Below are 21,884 nucleotides of genomic sequence, written 5' to 3' on the forward strand. Positions count from 1 at the left end.
GAAGTATAAACATGTAAAATAACATAGAAATAAGAAGAGAAGAATTAAATTTCATCTATTAGCTTTGGAACACAAACTCTGTTTTCTTCAGAAAGGATGCTGGCATTGCAGTAAGGACATACTTCTTCCTGCTAGATTGGCCTTGGAAGATCCTTTGCCTGAGTTAATGCAGTAGAACAGAGTGAGCCCATATTGTCTTCTTCACATGCAGCTCAAGCTCACTTTTTATTGATGGCAGCCTCTTTTATCTTTTTACCAGAAATATAAATGTCTGATAATACTGCGAATCAGCTTAGACACTACACCAAGAATTATCTACCTAAAAAATAGGTATTCTATTAATTCTAGTAACTGGAAACAAATGATCTTTTGCTCATGGTACTGTAAGCAGATAACTGAAATGATCATGCATGTTAAGCATTTCTGTTTGCTTATGTTGCAGTATGACACAGAAGCCCCAAGGAGGCATAGCATGGGCTTGTCCTAGCGTGAAAGGGACTGCAAGAGATAACACTGCTTTTAGGCAGAGGACACACTATTTAACCTGTGTCATTCCTGCCAGGCATTAGTCAACCTTGCTCTTAAAGACAAACTCCACATTCCCCCCCCACAAAGTCTGCTCCTAAGCTTGGCTGTCACTGCTATTAGAAATGTGTACCTAACGTTGAACCGGGGTCTTCTGATCGTGTCCACCCTGAGCAAGCAGAGTGGTCCACCCCCCTCCTTGCTGCAGCAGCCTTTGGTAGAGGGCGGTTATCATGTCCCCTCTCTGTTTTTCTTTTTAACGTTAAACCACCCCAACTCATTCAGTCTGTAATTAATGACAATCCCTGCCCCAAGCAGCTTGGTAGTGGGCCCGATCAGCCTGATGTCATTACTTCACCATGACAATTTTCTAACTAACTCCATGTGATATTCCATCTGTCTGACACTATTAAAAACTTTTTATCTAGCCCTTATTATTGTAGTTGCTGAGCTCCCTGCAAACATCACAGTGAGGAAGGGAAGTGCTGTTATCACCACCAAGGCACAGACAGACCGTGACCTGCCAAGATCACACAGCGAGTCTTATCAGAGAATTAAATGTAGGTGTCTAAAGTCCTTGGCCAGCTCTAGCTGTACAGAATGTTAATGTGAAGAATCAGGATGCTCCTGAAGTGGCAAGCAGGTAGGGAAAGCATGAAACTGTATATGAAAATTCTATTATTTTTAATAAAATCTCACTTTATTTTTAATAAAGGTAATCTTATGGGCATGATACCCCACAAAAAAGTAGTTAAGTACTACATTTTTTTGGTTCCTGTCTGAAGTAATTTAATAACAGCACAATTACACCTTGTTAGTCAGACATAACTGAGAAGCCATTTAGTCGTCATGCATCAAGAAGTTTGCAGTTAAATTCTGTTTGCTACATGTTAAGTTAAAGCACTAGCATATGGGTAAGGAACATAAAGTTAGCTAAGTGGCCCTCAATTTTGTTTTCCAGAGCTTGTTGCTGTGTGATTTGCTTTCTACTTTATATTGAATAAGGGGTGTGTCAATGGGTGGCCCACCAAAGGTATCTGAAAGTCCTACCTGGTCTTCAACAAAAAGAGAAGCATTCTTGTTTTGACCTTCAAGTAATATGACTGTCAGGAGCACATACATTTTTAGCACTGCACACGTACACTTAAGTCAGAATGAACTTTTTGCATCTGTGCTATAGATAGATGTAAAAAAGTACCCTGTTGGCACTTTCAAAGTGTAACAATGCTGACCATGAAAATACCAAGACAACATTAATTCTGCTAAATCTGATTTTGCTCTTTACAAAGGCAGTGCAGCAAGAAGGGGAGAGGAGGACCACCTCAGTTTTTGCTTGAGAAGATTTCACTTAGTCCTAGATTAACTCTTAAATCTTGGTTTATTTAACTCACTGAATATTTTCCTGTAATGTGCACAGATTATATTGTAAAATCTCTTCAGAGGTTGATTTAGAACCTTCTAAGCAAATAAACACGAAATAAAAGAAAAGGCATTGGAACGGTTATCTATCTGAGAGCTTAACAAAAGGTATGCTAGCTTAATTTGAGGCAGGGGAGCTGGATGGAGATTGCGTTAAACCAGAAATGCTGGCAAAAATATGCTTCAGTAGAGCCAGAACCACATGTGGCCATTCCTCTTTAATTGTGCTTGTTTTAAAGGATAGGTCTTTAACATTTACCCTCTCCATGCTTGCTGTCTCTTCATGAACTGAAAATAAAAGCTCCCCAGGCAGTCATACTAAGACCTCAAGCCTAAATTTTTCACCTGAGTCAAAAGCAAAACCTGTGCTGAATCTGCCCCACGCATTTTTTTTTGTAGCCATAAGAAGATTTGACTTCTCTGCTGTTTTTTTCCCCCCAAGTCCCCAGGCCAGTCCTAACCCAGGGAGGGAGTGTTTTGATACTAAATGTATCTCCTTGGTGAGGTCAAAGGCAGTGGCAGCAGTGCTACTGGTTTGAAGGCAGCCTGCTGTAAGATACTACAAAACCCGAAAGTACGCTCAACAATAACAAAAGCATTAACCACTGACCCACAACTTGGTGAAATTCAATCCCACCATTAGGCAAACATGAAAATGAGATCCCAGAGGAAGGAAGGTTCAGATGTTCAAGACCAGAGAAACTGGGTGAGGAACACAGACAATGAGATGGAAGTTGTTGCAGACTGAGGAGAGAGAGGGGGAGGTTGCCAGTTCAGCAGTAGGATCTTTTAATACCGTAAATTTCAACATGCACTTAGCAGTCAGTGGTTTTGGTCCAGTTGGGAACAAAGCAAACTGAAACGATTTATAATAAAAATACCTTTCACCATTTTCAGGACACATTTAATGTGATATAACTTGATTTCCCAGGGGTGCTTCAGAGCTTCATGTTTCCAGATTTGCTTTTAAGTTTGATGCTTGTGTCGATGTGTAGGTGCTCACCTCAAGGCTGGAATGTTACAGGAACCTGAAAGAGCTAAGCACCCAAGTCTGACTCAGTTTTAGCTTGTGTCAGATGGTTACAGATGTGCACCGCTGGAACCAAGTATATTTCAGTGAGAGTCAGAGGCCAAACTCATGAACACCCTAGAAAATACCAGTCATAAATCCTGTCCATTTCAGTAATGAGCTGTGGGTCTGTGTGCTGTAAGGCTTTCTCTACAGCCATCATTGGCAGGAAGCTGGAGACGGGGCACTAGCAGGACTGCACGCTCTCTCAGTTGTTGTTATAGCGCATTGCTTTTTTCCCCAGAACACACTCACTGCAGATGACCGTTCTCCTGAAGGCAGCTTCACCCTGAACCCTGAGGACAGAAGAGAATACCCTGATCTCCAGGCTGCTCACCGGCCGTTCCCTAAGCAGCGATTCAGGCAGGAAAATGGGCATACGTCCTTGCAAAGAGATGGACCCAGATCTTTCCTCCTGGATCTCCCAAACTTCCCTGACCTGTCAAAAGCAGATATCAATGGGCAGAATCCCAATATTCAGGTACAAATTTATGTTAATGTGTGATTTTTTTTTTTTTTATGAGCTGCAAAAAATTGTTTAGCTGAACCAATACAACTTTCAGTCTGGCTTCCATGACATGCAGTCAGAACACCCTGTCTCTACCAATAGCACCAAGAAAGAATGAATATACTATACTAGACTGTACGGTACTGTAATGTAATGTAATATATATAAAAATATATATAATATATAATATACTTTTTGTCTTAAGTGAATGCACAGTTTTCAATTTTTTTCTGAATTTCTCTTTGGATAGTATTGATTACATAAGTGTGGTATCAATATAGAACTGTTTATGATACTAAAGCCATCTTTGCTATTGCCATTTTGGAAGATATTCTCCTCATTGATATTAAATGGGTATTTAAAACTCTGTTTTCAATTCTCTGTTGCAAAATTTGTTTGTGAACAGATTCTCTTTTGGTATGCTATTATAAAATGCAACTATCCCCAAAGGTTATAAGAGAACAAGTCTTTAACTTTCAGCCCAAAATGTGGCCCTCTGTATGGAACCGAGACTTAAAGCTAATTGCTGCACCAGCTGCCTGGAGTAAAAAAAAATTGTTTACAAGAAACTTTGTTATATGTTATTCCTCAAACTGTTCTTGGATTTGGAATGGCCTCTTATAAGCCACTTGCATCTTGAAACTTCAAGGATTAGAAAGAGGAAAAAATGAGTGATTTGTTTTTAATTCAGAGCCTTAAAGCAAAATTGGCATTAATAAGCATCCTTTTTTAACCAAAACAATAAATTGAAATGTTGTTCTGCCTAAGATGTGCTTATAAAAACAATACACTAATAGAACTGGTTTTCTGGATAGATTAATTCCTGGCTTCTTATTCTCCCAACCCACAAAATTAGCATCCTTTTGATATGTCTAAGAATTACGTACGTAAAGATATAATAGATCTGTTGGTGAGAGACCAACATGATCAGGTGAGAACAAGCTGTCTCCAAGCTGACACGCCATTATGTCATAGATGACTCGCAATGTTAAGAAGCCTAATAGATTTGGATCAAGAGCAGGTCCAATACTTGATGGGTCAAGGTAGAAAACACTTTCAACATGTGGTGACTGTACACATCCCTCATGCTAAGAGAAGCCTTCCAGAAAGCCTTAGGAAGGGAAGTTATAGGGGCCCCAGACTGTGGCATGAGGTGAATAGTGTAACATCATTGTTTGAACAGTATGTAAATGGAGGACAGGAGGAAACGAAAACCTTCTCTGACTGGTAACAGCATTTAATGCTTAGACCCAGGGAACAGATAAATGAGATGGAAACATTTCCCTGACTTGTCTTTATAGTAACTGCTTCAGCTATGACCTCTTTTTCCACCACCTGATCTTGGAAACGTGTCAGCCAACTATGTCAGCAGTTTTGCTGTACTCCGGGAACTGGGAAGCCTAGTCCTGTAAACTGGAAAACATTGGGCAACATTAATCCCAGAGCTCTTGTGCACAAGGATGAGCTCTTTCAGAAACAGGCTCGCTAAGTTCTGCATTATATTCACTCTGCTTACTGAGGTGCATAAATAGGGATATACAAAGCTTCTTTAAGTTCCTGGTTGACAGTCCTGCAGCAGGTCAGGCCTTATGGAGATAAAACTCCCAATAATTCACTACAGAGTCAATGAAAGTTTATTTCTTTGCCTAAAGGTTGTAAAAGGTGGCCTACGCTTTTGGAAAAAAACAGGATTATAGTGAATTCTTGCTTGTTAAACTGTACTGTACTGGCCTGAATGGAAATAATGACACTTGTTGACTTGCAAATTTATCATCAGCTGTTTGGCAGGTGACAGCAGAATCGATGCTCATTTTGCTTTTTGCACAATGGCTTCAGGCTCCATGAGTTATAGTCCTGGGGGTGTTAATTTAAATGTCCTCCTAGGACAGTGAGGTTGGAAAGGAGAAAAAAGCCTGTGTGTGTTAATCTAGCACAATGGCCACATTTACCTGTCAAAGACCCACAACTTCTTTTCCCTTTTACTAGTACAAACCTGCGTAGACCAAAAATAACATTTTTAAGGGAAATTATACCTTGAAATTTAAAACCCCTAATAAACAGACATAAAACAGCCTGAAAAAGCAAGTTGAAAGGATACTCCAGTGAGTTCTCTTTATGGCTATCCCTTCTCTGGTTTCCTGTGAGATGGCAATTGCTGCATCATGCCCTGGTTGTGTGCTCTATCAGGGAGGAAGTGGTGGATATCAGAACACCATCACAGGAATTCAGAAAATTAACATGTCTCCAGGTACTACTGTATTTATCAGGTGATAATCAAATATAAGTATAGTGGACTGCCTTCTAGAAAAACCTCAGAAACAGCAGTCAGAGTTGCAGTAAGCAAGCCAAAAGCAATTTGACTCTTTGCATGAAGAGCAGGATGACACTTACTGGTCTTTCTGTGGCATTTTAGCCTTGTAAAATCTCCCATCATTTCAAGTGGCATTTTATGCTTTAACATTGCTTCCATGCTGGCTCTTTGAGAGTAACTGCAGTAGCTGCTGTTGAGCAAAGGCTGGCTGTTTGGTTTGGGGTATTTTGTTTTCTTCTCTTTTGTCATTTTAACAATTCTGTCAATGCCTAGAAGACTTCTGGATGAGAAGGTGATTACAAAAACTGATCACACATTTTCTTTGGATTTCCTTTCACAAGTGGAAAATCCCTTTTGTGTAGGTTTGCACTCGTTTGACGAACTAGCCAAGGGATGCCTATGCAGACCTTGTAATTGGGCAGGGTTATTATTCAGAGTAAGACAGAATTGTTCTCACCCCTGAGAAAAAGAATGAAGAAGTCACATGGGAGGTGTATAGGAACCCGATTATTTGCCATTTCTGATGGGTTTTCTTGTCTGTTCCAACAAGCCACCTACAACCTCTCAGCTCTTCTCTGCAGCCGATCCTCTGTTGGGAGCCAGATGCTTCAGCTTGCAATTGAACTTTTGCTCTTGTTCCTCCTCTTTTCTTTTTACTCCTGGTTTCCCAGGCTTGTGTACTGTAACAGGTAGTGTGCTGCTCTCCATTGTCCCACTGCTTTGCTGCTTTCCTAGCAGTGGTCAGCATCATGACAAATGAGCAGAAAAGGGAAAACTCCTTACTGTTTGTTGGGCAAGGGCATTTTGTTGATTTTAATGCTCTTCAGAGAACTTGAATCTTCATCAAGCTTCACAACCAGTATACCAGAGGCACAGCTGGGTGAGTTCCAGTTGCGATGGATGTGTTAAACATTTTGGATGAGGTAACAGGTTCCAAGTAGAAAGTGTGCAGAGTTAGGTGCGATTCCTGTCCTAAAAACATGTTGATGTGCCCTGGAAAACTGAAGTAAATCAGTGTGTGATTAAATCTGTTGTGATTATTATCCTCGCTTTGAGTCGCGGGATTGGTAATAATTGATGGGAGTGATTTTAAGCCAGAAGTTAATGCTGTCTGCTTGGTGATGTGTTTTCTTTATCATGCCACTCCAGTGCTGCTGTGTTAGCTTTATTTATTCTCTGTGATATCTATTCAGTTTCTACCTTCTCTTAAAAAAACATCTACATAGAACCACCCAATCTAGAAACATATACAACTACAGAGGAACAAGGCTGTATGATCTGCTTTTAAAAAAGAACTGCAGACTTCAAGCCAACTCTTCTCTGGGTTCCTCCATGGCCATTTCCCTCACCTCCAGCTATATCACGTCTCACTTTTAACACATTTTATTAGATGTGGCTTTTAGGTAGCATTTATATTTGTCGTTTGAAGCTGCTCGTTTCACTGCATTGGAAAGCACCGCCACCTCGGTATCATCACAAAAGACTCAGCAGTACCTGTAATACCGAGCTCTGACCAGTACGTCTCATCTCTAACCTAGCACAGTAAGAACTGGAGGGCTCCAGTAGTGCTTATTTCTTGTAATGCCTGTAAGGCTTGATAGTTTAAGGTAGTAGCAAAGCAGTTTTCCCTAGCTGCAGCACTGGAATCAGAGTGTAGCCTTTCCAGGAGCTAGCTAGTCCTCTTAGGAAGCCAGAGAGACTGATCTAGGCAGAGCAGGGTGCCAGAGGGCCATGGTTAAACCACTTTCAATACCAGAGCTGTTACTACCTCTGTGCAGATTTCTTAATGTCATGGCATAACAAGAGCTTGCTGCAGAGTGCAAAATTCAGAGCTGGGTTTCTGACCAGGTTTTTAATTCTGGGGTTCAGTTGGGCAGTGAGTGCAAATAGGATTGACAACATTAAATACAAATTTCAGGTTTTGAGTCACATCATTGTCTTCTTTGTTCCCAGCAAATTTTGAGGGTCCTTCACTTTTCATCAAGTTCAGAAAACTGTTCTAAAAGTGAGCTGTCATGACATAACTGGAAGTAAATTGGTGCCACTACTGATATAATTTTAACTGAAGTTGTTATGTGGTGTAAACCTAAATTTACCATTTCAGTATCTTCTAATGAATGCATTTCTGTTCTGCTACTATAGTTACCTCATTGCTGACTTGCACATATCCGCCTTTATGGAATGGCAAGCTCTGCATTGAAAATTTGCATCAGTTGCATGAAGGAAACAGAGGATAGAAATGTCATAGAATCCACTGCTTGCACAAAATTGCAAATGTAGTTCTTTCTGAACCATAATCTTCCAGTTGCTTAGGGCAATGTTTACACCATTGAAGTGAATTCAGAAACATTGTCTCAGTAAACAGGATGAAGTACACAGAAGTTTTTGTGCACTCCAACAGGCGGGGATAATATTTATCTTCTGTATATTTTTGGCCAGGAGAAAATTGGATGTAGGTGTCTCAAGACACCTGTGCTTGATACATTTGTTTCATTAGAAATTGACTGCAAATCTGTTGTTTTAACGTACCTATGCCAATTGTTTTTAGAGGAACATCCTTATTTATAGCTCACACAACCATAAAAGAAGTGGCTTCATTTTAGGTTTGAATACTTCTGGAGATGATTGTGGATTTATACAAGAACCATGTTACCACAGACATTTTGGGAAGCTTGAGAAAAAAATAAATAATCTTTATAGTTTTGATAATCACTGGAAGAAGAAATCAGAGAAAATGAAGTCTTTAAAACAGTCTCCAAGATAGAAATACTAAACCAGGTCTATTTTTTAATTTTTGAGAGAACATGTTTTTGTTGGAGTAGTTATATAGCATGAAAGCTTTTCCAGGGCTGTTTTAAATGCCCGTTTTTAATGACTCTCTAGTTCTAGATCTGATTTCTTTTTTCCTTTTTATAAACAGCCCCCAGTAGAGAAACTGATCAAACAAGATACATGTTTGTGGATGACGTATATGGCTCATGTATATGTATTTGTATAGTCGTGGGCTAATGTTGTTAAGTCTATCTGTAAGTACTGGGAAGAATTCAGTGAATGCTGATTTTTCAAAATTTTAGACTGGGATAGGGGATCAATTGCTTGCCCGAAGCGACAGCCTCTTCTCACACCTCTGCCCTAACTTTTGGGTCATACCATGGGAGGATTACTAGGATTACTCACTGATTTCCTCGCTGCCACTGGAAGGTCCATTATAGTTACAAGGTGCTGGGCAGAGCATAGATGAGTCCCCAAAACCAAACAGAACTAGAGTCAAATGAAGCTGTCTTTTTTTTTAATTTCCAAGAGTGGCAGTTCAGACAATCCCAGAATTCTTTATAGAATTTCTTTCACTCTGTGGTTTTAATGCCATATGTTAAACAAACAACTTGGTAATCAAAGCTTAAAACAACGGAGAGAGAAATACAGGTGTGTGTCAGACTGCCACATTGGATTTTGCTTTTGTTATGTTCGGTTTTTAAATAGGCTGTGCGTTGGGAAACTCATTTTAAAGGCCTTTGTAATAAGCCTCCTTGGTAGCAAAAACTGACTGAAGATGAGTATCTGATTGCGCAGACATATCCTGAAACTAAGTTAGTGGCAGTGCTGCTGGAGGTCTGATGAGGTCTTACAACCCTGGAAGTTTGTGCATTACACCTGCCTTTCTTCCCCAGGGTAGCACATAGCTCAACAGAAGTTCCTCTGTCCCTACAAACCCTCTTTTGCTTAAACTGACTTGGCATCCTGAATAAGTTTTTTGAATCACATCCCTATGGTTCTTAAAACTGTACCTGGCAGAAATAATGCGAGTTCATGCTGATTCACTATCATATAACTACAGATTACCAAAGCAAATGGAATGATTATCAAGTGCCCTTTTTTTATGAGAGGGTTTGGGTTGTTTTTTTGTTTTATTGTTGGGGGGGGGGGTCACTTTGCTGAGTCATTGCTTACAGAATTAATGTGGTCTTAAAAGTACTTGCTACTAAAGTACTAGAGTCATACTAATTTTCACGTGGCCAGTACTAAAGCCCTGCGACTGGCCAGCAGTGCATAGTGTTAGCTGCTCAGTAACACTATTTCCTTTCACTTATTGTGAAAACTCTGTTTTGCTTGGATAGATGCAACAATTTTGAATCCCTGAACTAACCCTGATGTTTTCAGACTTATGAAATCCATATTAATTCTTGGTCTGTAGAAACTGGGGTTTAATGAAGTAATCATTCCAGTTCCATATTTAGTCTGGGAGTAAAACATCTCTTGTGTAAAGATGCTATTAGGCTGACAACTGCACTTTCCCTCGCTCTTGCTCTTTCTCCCAGTGGAGCTTCTTAGTAGCCTCAAAGTTGTTTCATTTCAATGGCTTGGTCTATGGTCAAATGCAAAGCATGAAATAGATGCAAAATCTCCTTTCTCCAAAAAAGGATGTGTGGGCATTGTCTTGCCTGTGCAGCTGTGTCTGCAGCTACGAAGCTACGGCAGCAGTTCTGTTTTGCTTCCTGTGTCACACTCCTCTGTGGGTCACAGGTAGCTGAAGAAACACAGACAGTCTTTTCTTTCTTTTTCTTGTGTGTGTCTTGGGATTTTACAAATAACTATTGTATAAAACTCAACCTTTTGTCCAAAATAATGCAAATCCATAGAGCCATGTAAATGACTTTTAGCATATTAGTACATTATTCTGTTTTTCCTGGTTTTACACAACCCAATTTGCATGGAGTCTTGTCTTGAAAGACTGCTTTGTAAATATATAAAACATGAAGAATACCTCCGTACCTATTAAACATTATAGGTATATCTGATAGTCACTTCTGTATCATGGTTGTTTAGCCAGTCCAGCATAATCACAGAACCACATTAGCATGAAGCATCAGAGCATTTTATGATTTATCTGTGGCCACGCTAAGCTTGCTTGACTCATAGAGCCAAGGTTTCTGATTGCTAGTTCCTAGTTCTACCTAAATAGCCACCTATATGCGCACACAGTATTTATCCCAGAGTTTCATGACTACATATTGTTCAGCACAGAAAAGGAGTAATTGAGGATTGTTCCTATGCAGAATTATATTTACATTCATGATGTCTGTGAGGGAATTGGGCAGCAAACTTTGAACCTTGGCTCTGGGCTTCTGTAGAGACCCTAAATGGGTTATATATCATTACACTCTCCAGCACAGAAAGAGGACCTACTTCAGAGGGCTTAGGAGCAAATGACTGGGTGGTGGTTGAAAGAGCTGCTGGCTCTCATCACTGCCGAGTGTGGTTTCACACAGCGGTGACAGCCCACGCCGTTGTGCGATAGCAACACCGGTGCTGTGAGGAGGCCATGGGAGTGGACGGGCTGAGTTGCCGCTAGAGGGCAAGGCAGATGCAAGGCCAGCAGAGACCCCGGGCTCTGCGTCTTCCACCTTCGTGCTCCTGGGCTTCCTTAGCCCTGTCTTGGGTCAGCCCAAGTCCTTGGAATGGGGTTTGCGCACTGGTGTGCTTCATGCTTGCCTCAAATTCAGCCTCAGCGTAATTAGAGTAACAGATTTGGGTTTCTTTTTCCTGGTCATATATGTTTGGGTTTAAATATCTTTTCCCCATAAGGCAGAAGATTCTGCTGCAAAGGTTTTAGGCACAGCATGGGTTATTGTTTTGTGCGGGATTTTTCCTAGCCTTTGTTCCAAGGTCTGATTCAGCAGAGGTAGCAGAAGGAATCACTCAGCTGCTGCATATCTCGGCTCAGTAATCCGCATATGGTTTACAACACGCAAACCCTACAGTATTACACAGCCCCTTTGCAAGGCAACACCAGCCATTTGTCTTCACTGTATAGAAAGTTTCCCACTGACTAGAGGGAGATACTGACAGACAGGCTGGTCTATTTTGAATCCCATAGGTTACCATTGAAGTGGTGGATGGCCCCGACACCGAGACAGACAAGGATCTGCAGAAAGAGAGCAGCAAGCCTAGTTGGCCAGTCCCATCACCTGACTGGAGAAACTGGTGGCAGAGGTCCTCCACCTTGACTCGCATGAGCAGCGGTGACCAGGACTACAAGTATGACAGCACTACTGAGGACAGCAACTTCCTAAACCCTCTCGGTGGGTGGGATAGTCATGCACCCAGTCACCGGACATTTGAGTCCAAGGAGCAGCCAGAATATGGTAAGTTTGCATTCCAGGCCTCTTATGGGCATCTTGGGATTGTAAAAACGAGTTTTGGGGAAATGAGAATGGTGAAGCATCGCTGAAAGTAGGCCAACCAAAACAGAATTTTTCAACATGTGGCTTTTGTTCATCAGCTTTTAAATACAAATCTGTGCAGATGCACAAGCTGTACTGTGGTAGCTGCATTCCACTAGTAAGTCTATAATCTTGAAAATCATACCAGTTATCCCATAAGAGGACCTTTTTTTAGTCCTAAGTGTACTTTTTTTAAAAGCAAAGGAAATAAGGTTTCATATTTATTTTTAGAGTAAGGATAAATACAAATTTAGAATCGTGCAGTGGTTTGGGAACCAAAATATAATTATTGGATAAATAAGCAAGATCTAAAACGTGGTAGTATTTGGTGGATACACAAATAAGATTAATTATGTTGGTGCATGTGTGGGGAGTGGCATATGCAGCAGGAACATTGTGTATTTGCGTGTGTAATTCTCTTCCAGATGTGTCATGGTGAAAACAATTGTTTTCAGCTTGTTGTATGAAACAGTTGCAGAAACTAGAAACAGAGAGGAGCTACAGTTTTCCACTGCCCCAACGGGCTGTGACTATCCACACAGGAATGACTCAAGGGAGATGAACTAATATGTGCTCACAGGTAGCTCAGAGCCTCTTGGATTTAAGTTGTATGTAAATACAGAAGATTTTTAGTTATAGCAGGGTTTCAAAGCCACGGTACTCTTACCCTGGCACTTCTGTTGCGCTCTCTAGGTCCTGCAGAGGGGCTGTCATGCACTGATTCAGTCTTAATTTTTCCCCTGTTTTGGTTAACTTTAAGTCCTAGAACCTAAACAATTGAGAGAGCCTTCTTGTGGAATGGTGTATTTAAACACATATATGTGTACTAAATTTTGTGGCCAGAAGATTAAAGTCTATCCCTTCTTTTTGCACCTGCATTTATTTGTGGGCATACTTTATTGCCAAGAATTCATATATTAGGTAGTTATTCATTTAGGTAAAATAAAATTGCTTTTACAAATAATTGTGGTAGAAAAAAAAAAGAAGAATTACAAATGTAAAAATGGGAAGAACAGGTTGAGCTGCAGCTGAAAATCTAATGTGGTATGTTTAATAGTACATACTGTATGTTTCATAGTGCAGTATAAACACTAGGTAGGTAGGCCTAAAAATTATCCTAGAGCTCTCTGCCGTACACCAGAGCACCCTACTAATCGGAAAAGACTCCTGGCCTTCTGACTAACCTAAAATGTCATGTGCCATTGGCCTTGGCCAGGAGGATGTAGCAGCAGATCCTGCCCATATGGGGCTTTCGTGCTAGTTCCACCCATTGACCTGTTCACACATTTCATGGCTCTATCATCTCCCTCATCCTGCCCCTGCCAAAAGGCACCACACGGCTCTGCCTGCCCTTCCTGGGCCTCCCAGGCTGGGCTGTTTGACAAGCATTGCACATGCTCACCCTCCCTCTTCCTCGCCAGCCACGTGGAGAAAAAAAATCAGAGTTGGAAAAGAGCTGGGAAGGAGAGCAGGGCCAGGGAGAGAGGGCAGATCACATTTTCCTAAGACGTTTTGTGCTTCTTCAGACTGCTGTAGTGCCCACCTGTTGGCAAATCCCAGAATCGCAGGTCTTTGCACACAGAGGGTAGCCATGTTCCCACCCACATCACACCATGGACACCTGATTCAAGTGCGGTGGCTTCCCGATCAGCAGCAGTGTAAGAAAAGGAGGAAAAGCACATAAGGTCCCTGCCAAGAGGAACTCGCATCTAGGCAGCTTGCTACAAGTGAGATATATAACCTTCCCATACTCCTGGCAATAAATGTTTAATAGCACCCCACAGAGCTGTCGTCAGTCGTTACATATGGTACAAATCAAGTTACATATTCTACTAACCAGCTCAGGAAGCCCACAGACAGCATGGCAGCAGGGGTGGAGCAGGAATCGCGTGTAGCACAGAGGCTAGTGCAGACAGGGATCTGTCTGTGTGTCTCACTTGTACATACACGTTCAGCTTATAGCTGTAGAGCAGGGCTGGCTCAGAGTCACTAAACCCGTTTTAGCTTTGCTACCAGTGCTGGTTTAACCCAAATGAGCAAAGGCTGCAAGTTATGATCACAGGGTCAGTTAAATCTCTCCTGCAGGTTGCAGAGAAATCCATTAAGCCAGACACTCCCTAGCAAGAGACAACACTCAACTGGGGAGGCCAGTGGGAAGGCAAGGAAACTGGGATTGGTTCATGGGCTCCATTTGGTGGCTGTCACAAGGTGGGACGTGCAACAGCAAACAAAGGAGACTGGCTCTAGGGGATTTAGATACTTAGAGCGGCACCAAGCCACGTGGTGCAGACTCGGTATCGTTTGCCCTTGGGTGTCTACCAGAAGAGAATAAAGTCGTGTTTTGTTTTCAGAAGGTTCCTGCTAGTAAACAGTCAGATTTGACGTTATTTAATAATTCACATGAAACACTACAAATTGCATGTTGTTCTGGGTGCAAGATGCACCTGCTGTTCCCTATATTCATGGCAGTATTCCTGTAATATCTGTTTCCTGTTCAAGGACTGAAAAACAAGATTGCAATTTTCACGCATGACGCTCAGCCTCCCATAGTCCAACACTCGTTGTGTCCTAAAAATTAATTGAGTATTGTTGGGCTATTGCTGTGTGTTTTTAAAAGAAGGAAGAGAAAACTTAATTTATCCTGTGCCTGATTAGTCTGTGGTCAGAAAACATATTCCTATATACAGGGAAATTATGTGAATAGATGTGTACTGTTAGTTCATGACCCAGCTTTGCAGCTGAGGATTCTCAGCTGCCAAAAGGTCAAAAGAGAAAGGAAATATTTTTTCAAATAATGTTGCGTGCATTTCCCTGAGGAGCATCAAGTGTGAAAACCATTTAAGCAGCAGGCTTATGCCTGGCATTTAGCCCAAGCTACAGGTAGAGACATCTGGATTCCATTCTTGTTTTGCCTTCTTAATAAAAAACACTACACAGTAGTTTTGGGTGGTAGGAGTTTTGTTTCTTCATTTCCTTCCTCATCTTTGTTCTTACACAGATTACATTGATGGCGAGGGAGACTGGAGCCCGTGGTCCCTTTGTAGCGTCACCTGCGGGAGTGGCAATCAGAAGCGGACGAGGTCCTGTGGGTACGCCTGCACTGCCACTGAGTCACGGACCTGCGACAGGCCCAACTGCCCAGGTGTGATCATGTTCACAGGAACTGCTGTCCGAGAGGAGTGGGGAGAGGCAGTCGAGGGTGGGGAGGAGAGCCCTCCTGGACACAAAGCCCAGGGCCCATTTGTTCCCTGGCTAGGTAGGAGTTTTGGTGGGAAGAGACACGCTGGCTTTCAAGGCCATTTAGGAAATAGCAGGCTCTTTGCAAGTAATAATATGCTGCTAGATGCAGCCTACTACCCCCTGGGACTTAAAAGACAAATACAGGCTTTTTTTAGGTTACGGCAGTCATTTTTGTGCACGGTACGTCTTGTATTCCAAAGGGTGTAATCTACTCTCTTGAAACAAATTTGTATTAATTTTAGAATTTCAAAACATCTGAGCTGACTGCTACCTCAGCGAGCTCATGTTTTGCTGTGCAGTGAATGGGCATGCCTGTGTTGTGAACAAACAGCTCCCTCCCCAGTTAGTCCCCATATAGGCTTTTAAGTTTTGTGCCTAATGTATACAGAGTTGCTTTAAGAGTCCATGTGTATTTATATGAAAAAATTACTTTAAATACCTGCTTTGCATTTCACTTCAGAGATTTGGGGTTCATTGGGCATTAAGCTACAAAATTTCCTGTCCTAGAAAGTCAATGTTAAGGTGGAAATGTTATCTCTGTTTCATTACATGTTGCCTGATGACTGGAGAATTATAAAACAGCAAGTTTCGTCCTGCAACAGCTGTGCACAATGGGATGAATGAATGTAGAGTTTTGGCTTGAATGTGTTCATAGAATGTGGCTAAGGAGCCTTACCTGAGCTCCTACCCATCTACAGGCATTGACATTTAAATGCCAGTAACGGAGGTGTCCTTAGCATTATGCAGTTTTTGCTTTGGTGAAAGCAGAGCTGAGCACTCAGATCTACATCATTAAAATTTAAACCTGCTATGGAAAACTTTCCCATGATGTTCTTTAAATGCTGTTGTGTTTTGGATTTAGGCTAGTTTGTAATGCAGTGATGCAGTAGTTGCGACAATGCATGGGATATGTGCAATTTCATTACTTCCCAAGATTGGAGAGAAGTAAAAACGCGTGCTGTGGCGGTATGCATTTCACTAAGTTTACTTAATGACTCAGAAAGGCAGAAATTCTTAAACTGGAGGTCAGGATTTTTTGATGGGAAGTGAAATGTCAGTAGTGCTGGAGAGAAGACTTAGGGAGCCTCAGTGAGAGAGTTGGAGAGGAGTTTCTCACTCGCAGATAGATGCGTGCATCCATTCCAAGGTAATGGCTGCTAGACAGTTCAGGAGAAAAAATGTTTCTGGATGCTCTCATACATCCTGAAACCTCAATAATAAGGGGTTAATCCCAAAAGAAAGCATGTAGCCCCAGTTATATTCTCCAGTATTTATTACCAGCTAGCATCGAACAGTGGCAAACATGAAATACATTATGTCATGTAACAGACCCCGAACGATCAGCAAGCAAAATATATTCACTCTTTGAGGCTGTGCTGACATTTTTAAAATTACAAGGGCAAAGCTCAGCTTCTGCTGTTTATAATTCCAGCAGTGAATTACTGCCTTGTAATGGGTTCTTGGGTATCTATTATTCTGCATCTACTGCTGGAATTAAGGCAAAACCCCATGATAATTTTATTGAAAAGCGGCCTGAGGCTGTTTTGAAGCTTTGCAAGCCACTATTATACCCCAGTTCAGGAGATCAGGAGAGAGTTCATTGGCAAGATAGATGGTGAACAGACTTCATTATTAGCCATATAGTTATCACATATTAAAGAGCTTTCTGTTCCCTTTGGAGGTCTTTCAGTGGAGAGGAAAAAAACCCAAAACTGTTCAAATGCAGGGAAGAGACATTTGTTTTAAGGCTACATGGCACACAAACATTAGGGAAACAGTAGGCTGGTAGGTAGGCCAAACTAAAGCAGCGATGAAAGGATGTTTACTTTGAGATCAATTAACACATTGAGATCAAAAGATCAATTAACACATTTTCTGGCAATCTGAGTTTTTCTCTACTGATAGCAGACACTTAACTGGAGGTTGTTGGAAGATCCTGATATTTGAAGATCCTGACATTTTATTGGATTGCTGGGGGCGGAGGGGGCAGGGATTGATTGCAGAGGTTATTTATCTCTCACCTACTCACACCTTTCAACTCCCTAGCACTGGGAGAGACCAACAAGCGCCAGTCGTCTTGTAATGGGCATCATTCTTCCTCATACTTCCTGAAAATGGTTGCCCACATATGGATATGAACTTACCTGTCTTCAGGCATGTTGCTCTGTTTAGAAAGTGGCACAAAGGCTGTCTCCTTCAGATGTCACATTTTACCCAGGGCTGTTGAGCTTCCATTAGGACACTTGTTTTTACCTTGTTGGTCACTGGTGATACATGCTCTGGAGAAGACACTGGTCACATAAAGCTGACCAGGTGGCTCTTGAGGAATTGTGTGCAAAGCTCCTACCTGGATTACGGGGAGATGCTGGCAAGCTTTACATTGGGAAGAGGAAGAACAAAATTGGTTCCCTCACTGCTGTCCCTGCACTGCGTTCATAACTGACCAGTTTGTTGCTTAAATATAATTTAAGCTCTAAAACTTGAAAACTTTTGACCTTTGGGCTAAGCTAATGCTTTATCTTCCTAACACCACGGATTCCTTGGTCATTATACTTTTAAATGAACACTCCCTCCCACAGCAACTTCAGATTACTTCCCTGCCAAACAAAAGCACCTTGCAGAACTGGGGAAGGAGGGGATTACATTGTGTTTCAATAGGAAAACGCCACCAGCACTAACAAAGGTTTGTCTTTCTTAGGGATCGAAGATACCTTCCGGACAGCTGCCACAGAAGTGAGCTTACTTGCAGGAAGTGAAGACTTTAACGCTACCAAACTGTTTGAAGTTGGTAAGCAGCCTAGTCAATCTTTCAGTAATAGATAAGAGACTTCCTAAGATTTTTCCTGTTTGACTCTCACTGCGGGACCAAGATTTTGAGTTTCCCATTAAAAATGTCAGTAATAATGGCCATTTCTTGTCTTGCTTAAGTTTACAATCTGAACCTTAGCTTGCTTCTGTCATAGAATCTTTCTCCTCTTAAGTCTTGGCAAATTTCTGTGCTTCTTTCATTATAAAATGGTGATTCTCTGTCCTAGTTCAGAAAAGAGCTGTAAGGCTCTACACTAATACAGGGGAAAAAAATCAAACACTGTTTAGCACTTTGCTGAAATAGCCTCAAATGGAAGATAGTATAAAAGCATTTTAGGTACAGCTCTCACATTAAAAAAAAAAATGACAATGACTTTTATGAGCATGCATAACTTTTATAACTGAGTGTGCTGCAGTGGGACTAGCCAAAGCAATTTTATAGGGCATGACTTGATACTGATCTATCTAAAACTCAGCCCAACCTCTGTAATGTTCTAATTTCATCCCTCCAGTGAAACTATAGAGCGGCCGCTCTTAGACACTGGATGCTGGACTAACTGGATAAATAATGTAATCCAGCACCTCCCTCCTATGGTAGTAGAGCACAATAGTTAATGGCAGCTGGGACAGGACTCTTTAAGGAGATGATAGAAAAACAGGACACAGATCACTAAGTAAATATTTCGCAAGAATGTTTGCTGTAAGCTTTTTAGGACCCAGCCTTTGCCTTACTCCAGAGTCCTGTCCACTAAGTGTGGAGCAAGATGTGCAGGGCTTTTTTGAAAGCCCGTAGCATGATACAGACACATTAAATTATGTTTTAGGTAGGAGATGTTTAACTGGATTCTCCCAAGACTCTTGCAAAATAATAAAGTGCCAGTATTAAATATGCTACTAGTCTATAAAACTCTTTAATCCCAGCTACAAGTCATGGCTCTGGTGCCATTAAATCCTCCTAGTGTGCAGACGCTCTGATATTATGTCACATATGCCCTTTTAGAATCTGAATCACTTTTGGCTGCATTTGCCAGCTAAGATGTCAGTCTCCATGTTTGAACTACAGCTGCTTGAAATACCCCTCTGGGAAGATGGAGATCAAATAGGAAAAAATATTTGTTAGTTAAAAGAAAGGCTGAATTAGGGCTTAATAATGAACTTCAGAAAAAGTAATGCAGGCCTTGCTTGCCATCTTGGTATTTCTAGCGTCATGAGAAACTTAATCCTTCAACATCTGAATCTGCTCTACTTACAAGGTGAGTGTGTGGACTAGGGGTTTAAACTGGAGACTGGCATCAAATCACCATTCCCTATTTCAGTTCTGTCACTTGTGCACCAATGACAGCATCTCTTGTGCTGCATGGTGATATCGGCAGCTTAATTAGAATTTGCCAGGTAGAAGAAATGTCAAAGATTCTTGCTGGCATGGTGCTGCACTGTAATTCAGACAAGCACTGCATGAGGCCCTAGAGCCAGTCACACGTGTGATTTCTTTATCTGACAAGACAGCACATCAACACATTGCGGGCAGGGAGGCAAGCTTTGACTGCCCCTTCTTTCTTAAGCAAAGCACTGGTGCTGAACAGTTATGCTTTACTCATTTGTTATCACTGATCGTATGAACTGGCATGCTTCATAATGTATCTTAAGTTTCCATTTCCTGCTCTCAAACAGATACTGACAGCTGTGAAAGATGGATGAGCTGCAAAAGTGAGTTCTTGAAGAAATACATGCACAAAGTGGTCAACGATCTTCCTAGCTGCCCATGCTCCTACCCCAGAGAAGTTGCATACAGCACTGCTGAAATCTATGATCGAATTAAGAGGAAGAACTTTCGCTGGAAAGATGCAAGTGGTCCAAAGGAAAAACTGGAGATCTATAAGCCCACTGCGCGATACTGCATCCGCTCCATGCTCTCTTTGGAAAGCACAACACTTGCAGCACAGCACTGCTGCTATAATGATAATATGCAGCTGATTACCAGAGGGAAAGGAGCAGGTACACCAAACCTGATCAGCATCGAATTCTCAGCAGAACTCCATTACAAAGTGGACATTCTGCCTTGGATTATATGCAAAGGTGACTGGAGCCGATACAATGAAGCACGGCCTCCAAACAATGGGCAGAAGTGTACAGAAAACCCTTCAGACGAAGACTACTACAAGCAGTTTCAAGAAGCAAGGGAATACTGAGATTTTCTTCCTCTTCAGACACAAAATAGCATTCGTTTCCTGGATGCCAAAGAACTGATAAAGGCTGCTGCATTGTCGCCTTCACAGGGGTTGATCAGTTTCTTTCTAATGAATGTATATAGTTGTAATATAATACTTAAGTATTTTTCATAGTGTGTGTAATTTATAAACACATATCTCTCTATCTCACACACACCTATTTTTACATACAGACAGACATAAAACTTGTCCTGGTAGGATTTTATACTGCAATAATGTTCATTTAATAACATGCATTTCATTTTATTCCCCAACTGTAACATAAGTGTGAGATGGGGGGGAGGGGAGGGGCAGCTGCCATCACCTTCAGGCCCCAAGGCCCCAGCTGAGGAGGGCACATATTTAAAAGTTGTTATAAACAATAGGATTGAAGAATGTACTCTTCCATATGGGAATGGCTTACAACATTAACGCACCTACAGCATCAGTTTTCTCTATAATTGATTTCATGACTAGTCATATCTAAGAAAGGAAGATTTTTTTTTTTATTTTTTTTTTTGGAAGGGTAATACTCAAAAGTGAATATAGGCAGTTACTAGCAATGTTTTTTTCTTGGAATTCCTCCTGTTACCTTCTAGCTCAGGTCTTTGCAGTCCACCTGGGGTAGGCTTGCAGGGAGATGTAGCTGTGGTTTTCCTGTAGAGCAGAAAAAGTCCCAGTCCAGTGGTTCTGCAAGAGTTAGAAACAGCCCACTCCAGAGACATCTTGGATAGGGAGCTACAGCTGTCAGGGCTTACCCCTTATGCCAGGGAGCAGATCTTCAGGGCAGCTACCTGTAAACTTAGCATGTCATAAGTCTTTGGAGAAGTGAGGCCAGAGAAGGAGGCCATGTCAAAGGAGAAAAAAAAAAAAATCACAGTTACTTCCCTATTTTTAATATGAAGAGTGTTTAGATCTGCTTGTTTCTTTCTTTAAGAAAAGAAAGAAGTTTATTTTTTTAAAGAGCAGGAAAAGTTCCCTGAGATAAAGCACGCAACCAGCCCTTCCCCCCCATTTATCATATGCTGAGTGCGCAGTGTCCTGCAGAAGCTATTCTTTAAGGAAGCTGTCTGGGAGGAACTATCGGTGAGTTAAAATACCTTAATTTTTTTAAAAAGCTAGCGTTATTTTTGTAAAGTATTTATTGAATTGTAACAATAACTCACATGGGGAGTATGTCTCTAACACGAAAGGCTTCCGTAGATGGAACGTGATTGCCAAGAATAAGACTGCTGTTAGGCAAAGGTTTTACTTCCAAATTTTTATAAAGTGCAAGTTTACATACATAATCCTGTAATTAAGCAGCTGATAGCTGCATTCTTCTGAAAGATGGGTAAATAAATACTTAAAGTTCCATCCTGTAAAAGGCTGTCTTGCTGCAAGTCAATGTCTTCATTTGGAAAACCAAGCCTAAATGTTACTAGAGAAATGCCTGTTTTCGGGTTATGTGGTCTGATACACATATGTGCGCTGCATGTGGAACCTCACACAGTGGTAAAGCCGATCTTGTATTGCAGTCAGTCTTAGCTGAAAGATTCAAGACACCCATGAAAGACAATTCCTTCTGCTATGTGCA

At 41.4% G+C, this 21,884-nt stretch overlaps 1 protein-coding gene across 1 annotated transcript in view; it reads left to right on the top strand.

Moving 5' to 3' along the window:
• Positions 1–21,671, top strand: part of ISM1 (isthmin 1) — a 41,373-nt gene extending 19,702 nt beyond the window's left edge. The window contains exons 3-7 of the mRNA XM_075035474.1: positions 3,258–3,494; positions 11,708–11,975; positions 15,052–15,195; positions 17,992–18,081; positions 19,773–21,671. Of these exons, the coding sequence (XP_074891575.1) occupies positions 3,258–3,494; positions 11,708–11,975; positions 15,052–15,195; positions 17,992–18,081; positions 19,773–20,290 (1,257 nt within the window). The 3' untranslated portion in view covers positions 20,291–21,671. The remainder of the gene's footprint in view (positions 1–3,257; positions 3,495–11,707; positions 11,976–15,051; positions 15,196–17,991; positions 18,082–19,772) is intronic.
• The last annotated feature ends 213 nt before the right edge of the window (positions 21,672–21,884 follow it).

Source organism: Buteo buteo, chromosome 9, assembly GCF_964188355.1.
Source record: "Buteo buteo chromosome 9, bButBut1.hap1.1, whole genome shotgun sequence".
NCBI classification, from domain to species: Eukaryota; Metazoa; Chordata; class Aves; order Accipitriformes; family Accipitridae; genus Buteo; species Buteo buteo.